A 12,457-nucleotide genomic window follows, 5' to 3' on the forward strand; every position below is an offset into this window, starting at 1 on the left:
TTGTTCACCATGAGTGCCCGCACATCATGCAGAGAAAGATGGAAGAGCAGGGGGATTTTGTCTTTTTCTTTTTTCCTTGATGACAGCCAGTGTGTGGATCGGGGCTTCCTTCTGGCGTGGCTGCTTTAGAGCGCCTCGATGTTGGCCATGATTGAACGCACATCACGGAGAGAAGGAGGAAGAATGGAAGAGGGTGGATGGAAGACACACCCTGTTTTCTAGTGCAATTGTGACATTGCAGTTAGCTAGCGAGCTAGCTAATCGTGGTCGCTTTAGAGCGTTTCGTTGTATGACGTGTGTGCATGTCATGAAAAGGAGGTAGAATAAGGGGGGGAAGAAAAAAAGTCAGCTATGTGAACGCCAGTTATCCAGTGTGTAACATCCAGTTATCTAGCTAAGCACTGTCCATATTTCTTTTCTGCTCCTTTTGGATAGTCCGTTTTGTAGAGTGCCTCGTTGTTGGCTGTGTCCGCATGTCACACAGAGAAAGAGGGAAGAGTAAGGAGAGGCTACAAAAAAAAGTCAGACTTGACAGCCAGTGTGGACAGGGCCTTCACACTGACATGGCCGCTTTAGAGCGCCTCGTTGTTGTGGTGTGCACACTGCTTCATTTGTCATGATTTTCAAGCCACATTTTATAAACTGGCCATTTTGAAACTTTCAGCAGGTTTATAACAGCACTTTTCTCTGTGGTGTGACAAATACATGAACAAATTGCATTTTTGTTTGGCCTTTCCAGGAATTCTCCGGTCCCTCTAAAGCAAACCTTCAGTTTTGTTCATTCCCACGCAATGTTTCCAAGTTTGAAAATTCCCGAAATTTTGCGATCTTAACCCGCAGGCAGTATCTTATTTTGAAATGACTTGGTCAGAACTATCAAAACGGGTCACAATACTGCCCACGGGCTGAGAACAGAAATCCAGGTAGGGCTGGAGCTGCACTGCGGCCTTCTGTCCACACGATAGAGAGAGCAAAACGATCACCTGGAGGGACAATCACACCACGTGGCGACATCGCTGACCTCAAACTTTTGCCACGACAAAAAAGTATAATAAAAAAACTAACCCTGTAATGCTAGATTCTTGTCCCTTCTCCACCAGATAGCGGAGACGTACGCCTTCCTGCCGCGCGAGGCGGTGACTCGCTTCCTAATGAGCTGCGGCGAGTGTCAGAAGAGGATGCACATCAACCCCAGCACCGCAGAGTTCAAAGGTAACGCAACCTTGCTTGCTCACTCAGGAGGCATCATTAACTGATGGGCCATTTTCAAAATCAACCTTCATTGCCCCCAACATTCCGCCAGTCCATGATGATTAGCAAAAGTATTTTTTATTTTTTTTAACCAGTTAAATAATAATTAAATGAAGAACTTTTGGACATAATAGTTCTAGAAATTTAAATGTTTGGAAATAAACACTTTAAAAAAAGATTAAATGCAGATTTATGGTTTGTACTAGATAAAAAAAAAAAAGAAAAAAAAAGAAAAAAAAAAGAAAGTTGAATCCAGTGTAACAAACATTCTGTACAGTTTGAATATCAAGCAATTTGTGTACAGAGAACTTCAGTTTCCACCAACATTGCAAACTCATCCGTCTTAGCTTCAATGAAAACTCTGAATTGTTCTTGGATATGAATAGTTGTTTGTCTACTGGGATTGGTTGGCGAACAGTCCAGGGTTGTGCTCAGCCTCACCCCAAAGTTAGCTGGGCTGGGATAGGCTCCTCCACGCCTCACCCTAAAGAAAACACGTGCTGTGTAAATTGATGGACAGACGGATGCAACATGATGTAACAAAGACTCAAGAGGCCCAGGAACAGCGATACATGAAGGAAGACTCCCCCGAGTGGACGAAGGGAGGACTGCAGACACATTCTTTTACCTCAGGCTTCTACAACAACAAAAATGAAAAATATACTCCTCTATACTAAACAATTTAGCCTCTATTTTTCCTCTACAATACAAAGAGAATAAATGTATAAGAGAAGATGACGAGCCAAAAAGAAAAAATGAAGGAAAATGGCTCACTGCTGCTGTTCTCGTTTTGCCAGAAAACGACCGACCAACCTCGCTGGTCCCTGACCTGATTGACTACAACATGCCCCTGACTGCCACCTACCTGAAGCAAATGAAGCTGCAGTGCATGACTGCCACAGAGAGGGTAAGTCGACATGTGTGTGTTTTATGTCACATAGTTCAAATACAATCTTTAAAAAAAAATCTTAAGACATTTTAAAGAAAAAAATTAAGAGCATAGTAAAAAAACGAACATTTTGTTTGTTAAGTGTGCCCTGTGATTGGCTGGCAACCAGTTCAGGTTGTACCCCGCCTACTGCCCGAAGCCAGCTGGGATAGGCTCCAGCACCCCTGCGACCCTTGTGAGGAGCAAGCGGTTAAGAAAATAGATGGATGGAAGATTACAAAAAGGACAAATAATGCAAGAACATGATTTTGGAAAAAAATTATGATAAAATATTTTTACATGACCCTTAATCATGGGTATAGGGGTGGGGGGTGGGGTGGGCGTGGGGGTCAGAAGTTATTATTATTATTATTATTATTATTATTATTATTGTTATTATTATTATTATTATTATTATTATTAGTAGTAGTAGTAGTAGTAGTATTTTAAATTGTTTTTATATTTTTTATTATTGTTTTCTGTATTTAAAATAATTTCCACCTGGGGCAGACCTTCAGGAGCGACTAATAACGGCTAAATGCGGATGCACCATATTTGCGTTGATGTCTTTGAACTAATTGACCCAAGTCTACTGACCTCAGAACCTTACTGTGTATATATTGAATTGCATTTCCTTAATGTATTCAGGAACTAAACCAATCTGTAATTTGTATTTAAAAAAAAAAAAAAAAAAGCAGAATTTTCAAATCTATTCTCCATCTGACTGGGAGCCGGCGTAAAGCCTTTAGTACTGGACTAATATGTTATCTCTTTGTTATGGTCAGAATCTGAGCTGCAGTGTTGTGTAAAAAGGGACATTTACAAATGGCAAGTTAAAAGATATTGATATTGAAGGAATCAGAGCGGTTAAAGTTCCGCACCTTCACTCTTTAGTCTTCAAACATAACAAAACAATTGGCCCGTTTTCCAGAAATGTTGGAGGAGTGCTCAATTTTCAAGGCAGCACGACCTAGTCAACCCTCTCACCCGTCCCCCCACCGTGAACCGCGATTAAAGCTTGTGGGCGTGACGTCATACACGAGACCCCTCCCACATGAGAGAGGCTGTGACAGAAAGAGTCCCCTCCTCTCATTTTTCCTCCCCCCCCCCACTCCTGCCAGCAAAGTGCAGGGAGCGGCACTCGTGCATGATGTGCGTTTTTGGGCACTCGGAAGCCAGTCTGGATTACGCGGGTGAGTACAAACAAAACAAAAACAAACACGGAGAAAGGCGCATTGTCTTGGTCGCAGCGTATTTAATAATCCTAATCATATTAATAATAATTCAAGCATCAGAAGCGATGCAGTCTGCCGGCGTCAAGTGTGCTCAGCTCACATTTGGTTGGCAGCTTCAACCCGCTTGCTTGATCCTGCACAGGAGCAGCACGCCACTGACCTCTCACACACCCAATCAGAAGCTCCTCTTTCTAAATCAGAACAAGCTACAGCACCCCCTCGGTGTCATTTATTAAAAACATTTCTCTGTGGGGCAAGATCAGCCCAGCCAGGACCGGAAATAAACAAAGATTGATGCTCACATCATCTTGGCAGATTTTCAGCTAACTAGAGTATGATTTTCATTTTTTTTTTATGACTATTTACTTTTAAATAATGAAAGATAAATACAGAGAGAAAGGGGGCGCTATATGTATTGTACATAAGAATAATTTAAAAGCAACATCAACTTAAAAAAGCAAAGCAAAGTGTATTTGTCATTTGAAATGTTTCTTGAAAATAATGTACAATACAAATTAAAAAAGCCAGGCTTTCCACTTCGTTTATGAATAATATCAACAAAAAAAATTATCAAGATACAAATGAAGAAAAAGAGGAATACAAAACAAGAAAGGGGAGGTGACAGATTTAAATGAAATTCTGCAGTACTGTTTTGGTGTGCAACATCGTTAGAATATCATCAAAAGTTTTGCTAATTGTTTTCCAAAATAAAAGCAGATGTTTTCAAATTACAGACAAGAGAAATTGGAGATTTACTGTCAAGAAGCCGAAATTCCAACGATTTTGATTATTTTAAGTCAAACAAGTCTCTAAACGAATAAATAAAAGTGTAAAAAAATAAATAAATAAGGAAACTCTTTTTTGACAGTTGATAGTAAAGTTTCAAATTTTCTTTTATACTTCACACTTTTTTTTTTCGCTTTGAGTTGAATCAGCACTGCTCAGTGTTATTATTTTTTACACAACAATCTGTAGTTTCAACTAAGCCAACCCTGAAAGCGCTATATAAATAAAGATGACTTGACTACATAAGAAAAGTGTGCGAGACAAAGCATTGTCCACACGTGCAATAAAGGTACGTTTATGTAAACAACAAGTCACAATCATATCAGAGCTTTGACTTTGCCTTTAAGTTACCTTAGTACTGAGTCATTGTTTTGTTATTGTAGGCATGTTATGAAATGATAAAGCATTTATTGCAAATGATTTTGGGGCAGTTTGTGGAGCCGTGGACCAAATGAGATGCCCGCTGACACTCGTCACTCGCAGGGGCCAAGTTCAAAGGTGTGACGGAGGTCAATGGTCATGACGGGCTAGTTGGAGAGATTATAGTGGGTTCTCCTTTGCTAATCCGCAACATTCGACTTCACTCGTGTTGGTGGTGTTAGGCTACGCCAAGCATTTTACTAATCGCTGCCTAAAAGTTTGAAACTGAAAACAGGTGCAACACTCAATTAATCGTCAACTAATGACATCACAATTTGACTCCATTTCAATTGTGTACATTGCGATTCATTGTGATTTTGATTCTTTACGTTGTGACCGCTGAATGTGATCGCGTGTTTCTGTTTGCGTTTCGCGGAGGACGCGCAGGACGACTCGTCGGTGAGCAGCGAGGACATGAACGGCGCTGAGCCCGCGTGGGGGGTAGCTGAGCGGCCGCCGGCGCCCGAGCCCGGACCGCCCAACGGAGCGAGACTCGGCAACCCCGCGGCCGCCATCAAGGAAGATGACGGTGAGGCTGCCGTCGGGCAAACTTCCTTTCTTCCATTGACCACAGTCTTAAATCATATTTTCATATTTAGAATGATCGGAAATGCCATCAATCCGTTTTAGGATTAATTCTTGTAATATGTTTTGTTTTCAATAAAGTGCTTTATGAAAAAGAGAGTAACAACATGAAACAGTTGGCATGTTGAATGACTGTAATTGTGGCTTCTTCCGCTGTGCGACCACTTGGCCACCTGATGGCAGTATAATACAGATATGCAGACCAACAAAGAAGTGTTGTACTCTGCTAGCATGAGTCACTCACTAAAATTCATTGTTTTTTTCACAGAGAATAAAATATGTTTGTTTGTATTATTATCTGTCTAAATATAGGTTGCTTCAAGTAAACTTAAACACCATCACAGAAATGCTGTTTGTTAGCATTCATTATGGCGCGGTTCATCTTGTGTTAGCATTAGCATTAAGCTAGCAGACATTTACAAAGTTGCTGTATGTGGTTGCTTTAAATACACAAGATATAATTCTCAAAATTTCATGTAACCGAGGTTTGAAAAATTTGAAGTTAATAAATTACATAATCGATTCGTTGTTGATTAGTTTATTGATAGCTTCGTAACTTATTGTTCCCCTGTAATGGTCATGGAAGGATTATCTTATCTAGAGGTTAATTAATTGGCAGTAAATCGTTGATCAAATTAATTGACAACCATTGTGATAATCATTTAGAGACCTTTTTTTATTTAAAATGGTCAAAATCCTCCATATTTCAGCATCTCAACAGTAAAGATCCTTGAATTTCTGCATTTCACCATGAAAGCAGACGGCTGATCTTTGTCTTTAAAAAAAAAAAAAAAAAAAAAAAAAATTGCAAACCTCTTCTTTTACTTTGGAAAATATTGATCAACTTTCTTGCCAGTTCCCTTTCGAATTTTATGAACCAAGCCTGTAACTGAATCATAATCAATTTGTGTGTTTTTGGCACTGTCAGTTTTTAAAGGGCAGGGAAATTATTATTTTTTAGATTTATCAAAAACCTAATCAAGAGATGAATGGATTGTTCAAATAATTGTCTGTTTAGCCTGCCGCTACCATCTCATGCTCATATCTCAAATTGTGGCAAACAGCTTGGCTTGTTCTTAGTGGACTAATCCAAATCGGTAAATCCACTCTTGCAAGCGGGTGGGTCGCCAGTGCCAGCGCAGCCCCACTGTCAAGCAGCTCGGGTTCAAGGCTTAGAAAAGTAGGACAAAGTGAACCTTCACGCCGCACACAAACAACACGCACGTTGGGACAAGTCACTGAAAGCACACACACACGTGACGTGAGAAGGAAGGAAGTGTCACCGTGGAATCGCATGTTCGCATATTTGAGCACAACAAATTATCTGAGTCAAGAAGCTGCGAGAAACAGGAAAAGAAAAATCATCAGACAAGACTTTCGAAAATAATTGTGTTTCTTTCAATGTTTCCTACGTTATTTTTTTACTGTTGCATTGCTTTTCTCTCTCTCTTTTTTTTTGCCTGTCCTTTCCTACAGTGGATATAAAAAGTCTACACACCCCTGTTCAAATGCCAGTACAGTAGTTTGTGTGGAGAGAGAAAAACGAGAGACCAAGAAAAATCATTTAAACCTTTTCTATAAATAATGTGACTTAAATCATGTACAACTCAATTGATTTTTTTTTTCTCATAAACATGAAATAATCAACCTTGGTCTCATCAGACCACAACACATTTTCCCTCATGTGTTTGAGAAATTTCACTCTTCAACTTATAGGACACATTAACTCATTCACTCGCAGCCATTTTCACAGAAGCAATCCCCTTCACTCCCGGCTCTTTTACAGGATTTTGACTTTATTTTGCAAGGCCCACAGAATATTGTGTTCTATTGCTATAAAAACATGGAACATACCAAAAGAAAGATTAAAGTATCTTCTTTTATCAGGGAAAAAAAGTATATTTCCATCTGGTTTCCATTTTGCAGCAATTAGCATTAGAATATAGCTAAGTTTCATCATTATTCACAAATCTATTTATAATTTTGAGTAAATGAGCTTTTTCCCAACATGGCCCTGGTTGATCTCCTTTGCTCTGCTGCCACCTGCTGGCCGTTTTTGTAATTACTACCATTTTCCCCCACATTCGCTGCAGGTGAGAGGCTGCATCAAAGCGTTCTGTATGTACTAGCACAAAAAAAATAAAAATAAAAAACATATAAATACGGCTTTGGGGACACTTCAAATGTTTAAAATATAACGTATTTATACATTTTTGGGAGCAAATCAGTGAATGGTGGAAAAAGTTTCTCTTGCTCTCAATTATTATTATTTTTTTTAAATCAAAGACCTTGCATTTGAACAGTGGTGTGTAACTTTGTAAAGGGTCAGGCAAAATGATCTGACACATTTGTAGGTTTAAAAGACAAAGTCAAGAAACAAAAAAGTGTTTTTATTTTCGAAAAGTTTCGATAAGGCCATTTTTTTTTTCATATAGTGCCATTTTGTTTTGTTTCTGTATAGTGCCGTTATTTTTTGTTTCTTTTTAAGTTGATGCCATGAATTGAACTAGTGAACATCGCGCTTTCATTGTGGAAATGTTTATCAAAACAAACAAATCTGTAAATGTAACATGAGCGTTCCGTTTGCACTTCAAACTTGGTAGACATGATCCCGTACCAGCTCGTAACACAATCTTGTTATGGGTTAATAAACGTCAGATCATTTTGCCTAACCCTGTATATCCACCGTAGTTGTTATATTTCCATCATAGTGATACACCTGGAAAATTCATAATAAATTGCCCCCACCATGATCAAGAAATGTGTCAAAATCCCCCGCTTTCTCCACTTCCCCTTCCAGCGGACGACGACTCCTCGGAGAGCAGCAGCGGCAACGGGATGACCTCGCCTGAGGTGCAGCCCGCGAGCGGGAACCCCCCGGAGGGCAACACCTCGTACGGGGAGGTGACCGAGAACGGCTTGAGCGCTCCGCTGGACTTCAGCACCACCTTGTCCTCGTCCTCCTCGGATGACCAACAGCCGGTCAACCTGAGCGACCGAACGCTGCCCGCCGAGTGCTCGCCGCCAAATTCCTTCCCGGCAGACCCCAGCAGGAAGTGCCCCATCAAAACAGAATATGCCAAGGTAAACATGCAAACTTGACATAATGTTTTAATCCTTACAAGAGGGGAACTCAAAATAAACATGAAATCACGTGTTTGCAAAAGTGTACGCACCCTCTTATAGCTGGGAGTGTGGCCCTGCCAAGTCTGCATTGATAACATGTACTGCTGTTCCCGTATGAATCTAAAGATTGTCTGGCTCTAGTTCCGTTTGGACATTTGTTGTAACAGTCACGGTTACATGATAAGGTTGTATTGTGGCTACAATGAATCTAAAATTGCTTGAAAGCAATGGGCCGAATGCAAGCCGATCTACTCTTCTGGAAGCCACAACATGTGTGAAAGCTGATCCGAGGTCAGCGAAGACGCTACTGGTGAAAGAGAAGAATTGCGCTTGCCTTGGCTGCTCGCCTGGCAGAGTGGGCTTGCTGGTGGCGTCTGGGGACCGATTCCAAATGACTGGGACTAGCCACAATCTACACACGGACATTCAAGATGAACTGAGCGAGCAGTGTCTGGGATAGTATGGGATGGATAACGCTAAAAATCAATGACTATTTTAAATAATGCATATGACTGATGCGTTATAGTAATGAATAGCTGAGGACGGGTCTCGAATAAGCCATCGGCTTCTACCCGTCAGCCCTTCTTTCAGATGTCAATGTTGCAAATGATGTGATGAGATCGATGTAAGCTGTAATGTGTCCGAAAGAAAAAAAATGAATAAACCAAACCAAAATCAAGAGTATGTTTGTTATCATGTGTCGACAGTCGCCTCCGTACAGCTCAGGAAGTTACGACTCGGTCAAGACCGAACTGAGCGCGTGCGCCGAGGACTTGACGTCCGGCCGCGCGCAGATCATCGACGACGATGACGACGATCACGATGACCATGACGACAGTGATAAGATCAACGACGCCGAGGGGATGGACCCCGAGAGACTCAAAGCCTTCAATGTAAGTAACCTAAGAATCACAGCGAGCTTCCCCTGAGGGAAGGCCGCTTAGCTTACTGCTAACATGCAATGCAAAATGCCTTAGACTGGCGAACCAATAGCATCGGTGTCATCCTCTGCGTAAAATGATGGTTCTATATTTTTTTAATTCTCATGATGCAACGGTTGGATTTTCATCTTCAACCCCCCCCTCCCCTCCACCATACGCTCACCCATCCCCTCACTGCTTTTTCCTCGCTTTTGTTTTCAACTCGGCACCCCTCTCTCCGCCATCCGCCCCCCACTCCTCCATTTTTTCTGCTCTACATCCTCTCCCCTCCCCCTCTCAGATGTTTGTGCGTCTGTTCGTGGATGAGAATCTGGACCGCATGGTGCCCATCTCCAAACAGCCCAAGGAGAAGATCCAGGCCATCATGGAATCATGCGGCCGCCAGTTCCCCGAGTTCCAGGAGCGCTCGCGCAAGCGCATTCGCACCTACCTCAAATCTTGTCGCCGCATGAAAAAAGGTGGTTTTGAGGTATCGATGTCCACCCTTTCGCCGTCACGTCACATGGACTTCCGGCTGGCAAAAGCGCAAGCGTCCTAATTTGGCCCCTTCCCGACCAAGAATAAGAAACCATTTTCTGTTTTGTAAAATTATCCTATGGTATACCACATTCTTATAAAATATATTTCTTTTCTCAATGAAACCGAATAACTGGCTAACAAGACAGAGACAAATAATTATGCAGGAGACTAAAAGAAGTCTCAAGAACTTGTCTGAAAAAGAAATACTAACAATTAATAATGCTAGTAATGATATCCAAAAACAAAGAAAGAAAAAATGTAGAAACAAGTTTAGAGTAAGACAAGAAATGAGAATGATTTATACGTTTCACTTATTTTGATTGAGTAGACAAAAGAGACCAAAGAAGTCTGAAAAAATGTCTGGAATGTTTTGATTGTGATTAATATATCTTTTAATTGAATTTACTTAATGTTTAATGTATATTTTCTGCTCTATTCAACAATTTAGGACCTATATTAATTTAGGTTTAAAACATTTTAATTTTAATTGATCCTATTTGGGGAATATCTAAGCAATGCAGCTCAAAACCTGACAAGTTTTCATCATCATTTTTAATTCAAGTCGTCATTAGTCACTCGCATGCAGCCAGACCGGAAGCACCCTGGCACTCTTGTTTACAAACATGATGAAAAGTTCCATCCAGAATTTCACATTAATTCATTCAACATGCACAAATTCTGCCGACAGATCCGACCGACACCTCCTCACCTCACCTCCGCGATGGCGGAGAACATCCTCGCCGCCGCATGCGAGAGCGAAACCCGAAACGCCGCCAAGAGGATGCGGCTCGACGTCTACCCTACGGTAAAAAAAAAAAAAGAGACATTGACCACTCACATCTACACAACCTGAAAAGTTCCAATACAAGAGCTGTTGCTAAAAGTCTCCTTTTACAAAGGTAATACTGCAAATTTTTGAAGGTATTGAATAGTGCGTTGGTATAAACTGGAATCTTTCGTAACGCTCAGCTATGCCACAAGATTGTGTCAAAGCATTGAACATTTTTTTTTTTTGTCTGTAAACCTATTCACTGCCATCCCAGTAAAAATTGAATCTTTGACGTCTATAGCAGTCTATGGCAAAGGATGTGTTAATTAAGATGCAGCATAGTCAGCTTTTTGAAACAAATACAGTGTTCTCTCGTTTATCGTGGGTGTTATATTCCAGAAACTACACGCGATAATGGAAATCTGCGTTAATAAAAAAAAAAAAAAAAAAAAAAATCCTGTTAATTATATATATATATATTTTCGGTTATTTAAATTTTTTCTTTTTGGTATGATTTTTACTTTATTATAAATGCTTTTTCATTCTTCATATGTGTTTTTTTATTTACATTCATTTTTTTCATTAAATTTTTTTTTAATGTACTTATTACAGTATATACAACACAGTATTTTTTTTTTTTTCATTTGTTATATATGTTTTTTTTGTTTGGGTATGATTTTTAGTTTATTATGAATGCTTTTTCATTAGTTTTTTTTTTTCATTTACAGCCATTTTTTCCCATTAAAAGTATGGTTTTTTTTTGTTTAATTTACTTCTAATACAGTACAGTATATATTTTCTAGACACAGTTTTCAGACACTGTTGGAAATGTGTCGTCGAGACAAATCCGCGAATGCCCGTATGTCCCCAGAGATACGGCCGCGCAAAGACCAAAAAATAAACAAACATACCAAAAAGCATGCTGTAAAAAATTCCCCAAACAGAGAGGCCGCGAAAGATGAACCCGCAATAAATGAGGGAACACTGTACCTGTATGTGTGCATGTGTACCTAATTACGTGTCTAAACTAGCCACACGTATTGGCAGGACGAGGCCGCCCTCGTCGACAAGCCCGCCAGCAGGGAGCCCGCACCCGTGGCCCCGTCGGGCTTCGTCATCTCCAGCTCAGCTTTTGCTCAAGACCAGCTCTACACCAACGGAGGCCTCAACTACAACAACCTGCGTGGCTACGCCGCCGTCACCGGCACCCAACAGAACGCTGCTGCCGCACAAACCAACGGTGAGCAGCACTTGAGAACGTAGCCTGGAGAATTGACGTGTTGTAAACGCTGAGCGTCATAACTGAGATTATTGGTGACACTTCTTTGTTCATGCTTGACTGTCTTATAGCACCTCCCAGTAGCAAAGGGAGGCATAGCAAAGCAGTCTAATTAATTGAATTGTAGTATTATAAATAAACCGTTTCATGCATTATGCTAATTATGTTGTGACTGTTTTTAAAAAGTACTGTATTATTCAGGTACATTACATTATACATTTGTGCTTGAAAGTGAACAGGGATTTCCAACCTGCGGCTCTGGAGCCACATTGTGGCTCTTTAGTCCCTCTCCTCTGGAGCTCTTTAAAAAAAAAATTGTACAAATGAATATTTTCTTTCTTTATGAATATATTAATTATTATTGTTTTTAGATAAAACATTATTTAAATAAATTAATGATTTGGATTTAAAAACATAATAAATATATAAAAAAATTGTCAGTCTAAATTTTTAAATTGTCAGAAAAAGCGAAACAAAAGGTAGATGAAAAACTTGGAAAAAAAAGTGACCATTTAATGTCCAAAAAGGAAGAAGAAAAGCAGAAAATTACCATAAAGTGTCCATAAAAAATGTCAGAGAATTGAATAAAAAAGGAAGAAAAAAAAACATCAAAAAAGT

General features: G+C 40.0%; 1 protein-coding gene across 2 annotated transcripts in view; it reads left to right on the plus strand.

Moving 5' to 3' along the window:
- The window catches only part of nol4la (nucleolar protein 4-like a), a 42,108-nt gene that overhangs the window by 22,871 nt on the left and 6,780 nt on the right, over positions 1-12,457 (plus strand). Inside the window, exons 3-10 of one of the 2 annotated variants that reach the window (XM_077513286.1) lie at positions 1,101-1,212; positions 2,049-2,158; positions 4,999-5,149; positions 8,006-8,289; positions 9,039-9,224; positions 9,553-9,741; positions 10,480-10,596; positions 11,608-11,800. In XM_077513286.1, coding sequence (XP_077369412.1) covers positions 1,101-1,212; positions 2,049-2,158; positions 4,999-5,149; positions 8,006-8,289; positions 9,039-9,224; positions 9,553-9,741; positions 10,480-10,596; positions 11,608-11,800 — 1,342 coding nt within the window. The remainder of the gene's footprint in view (positions 1-1,100; positions 1,213-2,048; positions 2,159-4,998; positions 5,150-8,005; positions 8,290-9,038; positions 9,225-9,552; positions 9,742-10,479; positions 10,597-11,607; positions 11,801-12,457) is intronic. The other variant, XM_077513287.1, reaches the window with a different exon arrangement.

Source organism: Festucalex cinctus, chromosome 2 (genome assembly GCF_051991245.1).
Source record: "Festucalex cinctus isolate MCC-2025b chromosome 2, RoL_Fcin_1.0, whole genome shotgun sequence".
NCBI lineage: Eukaryota > Metazoa > Chordata > Actinopteri > Syngnathiformes > Syngnathidae > Festucalex > Festucalex cinctus.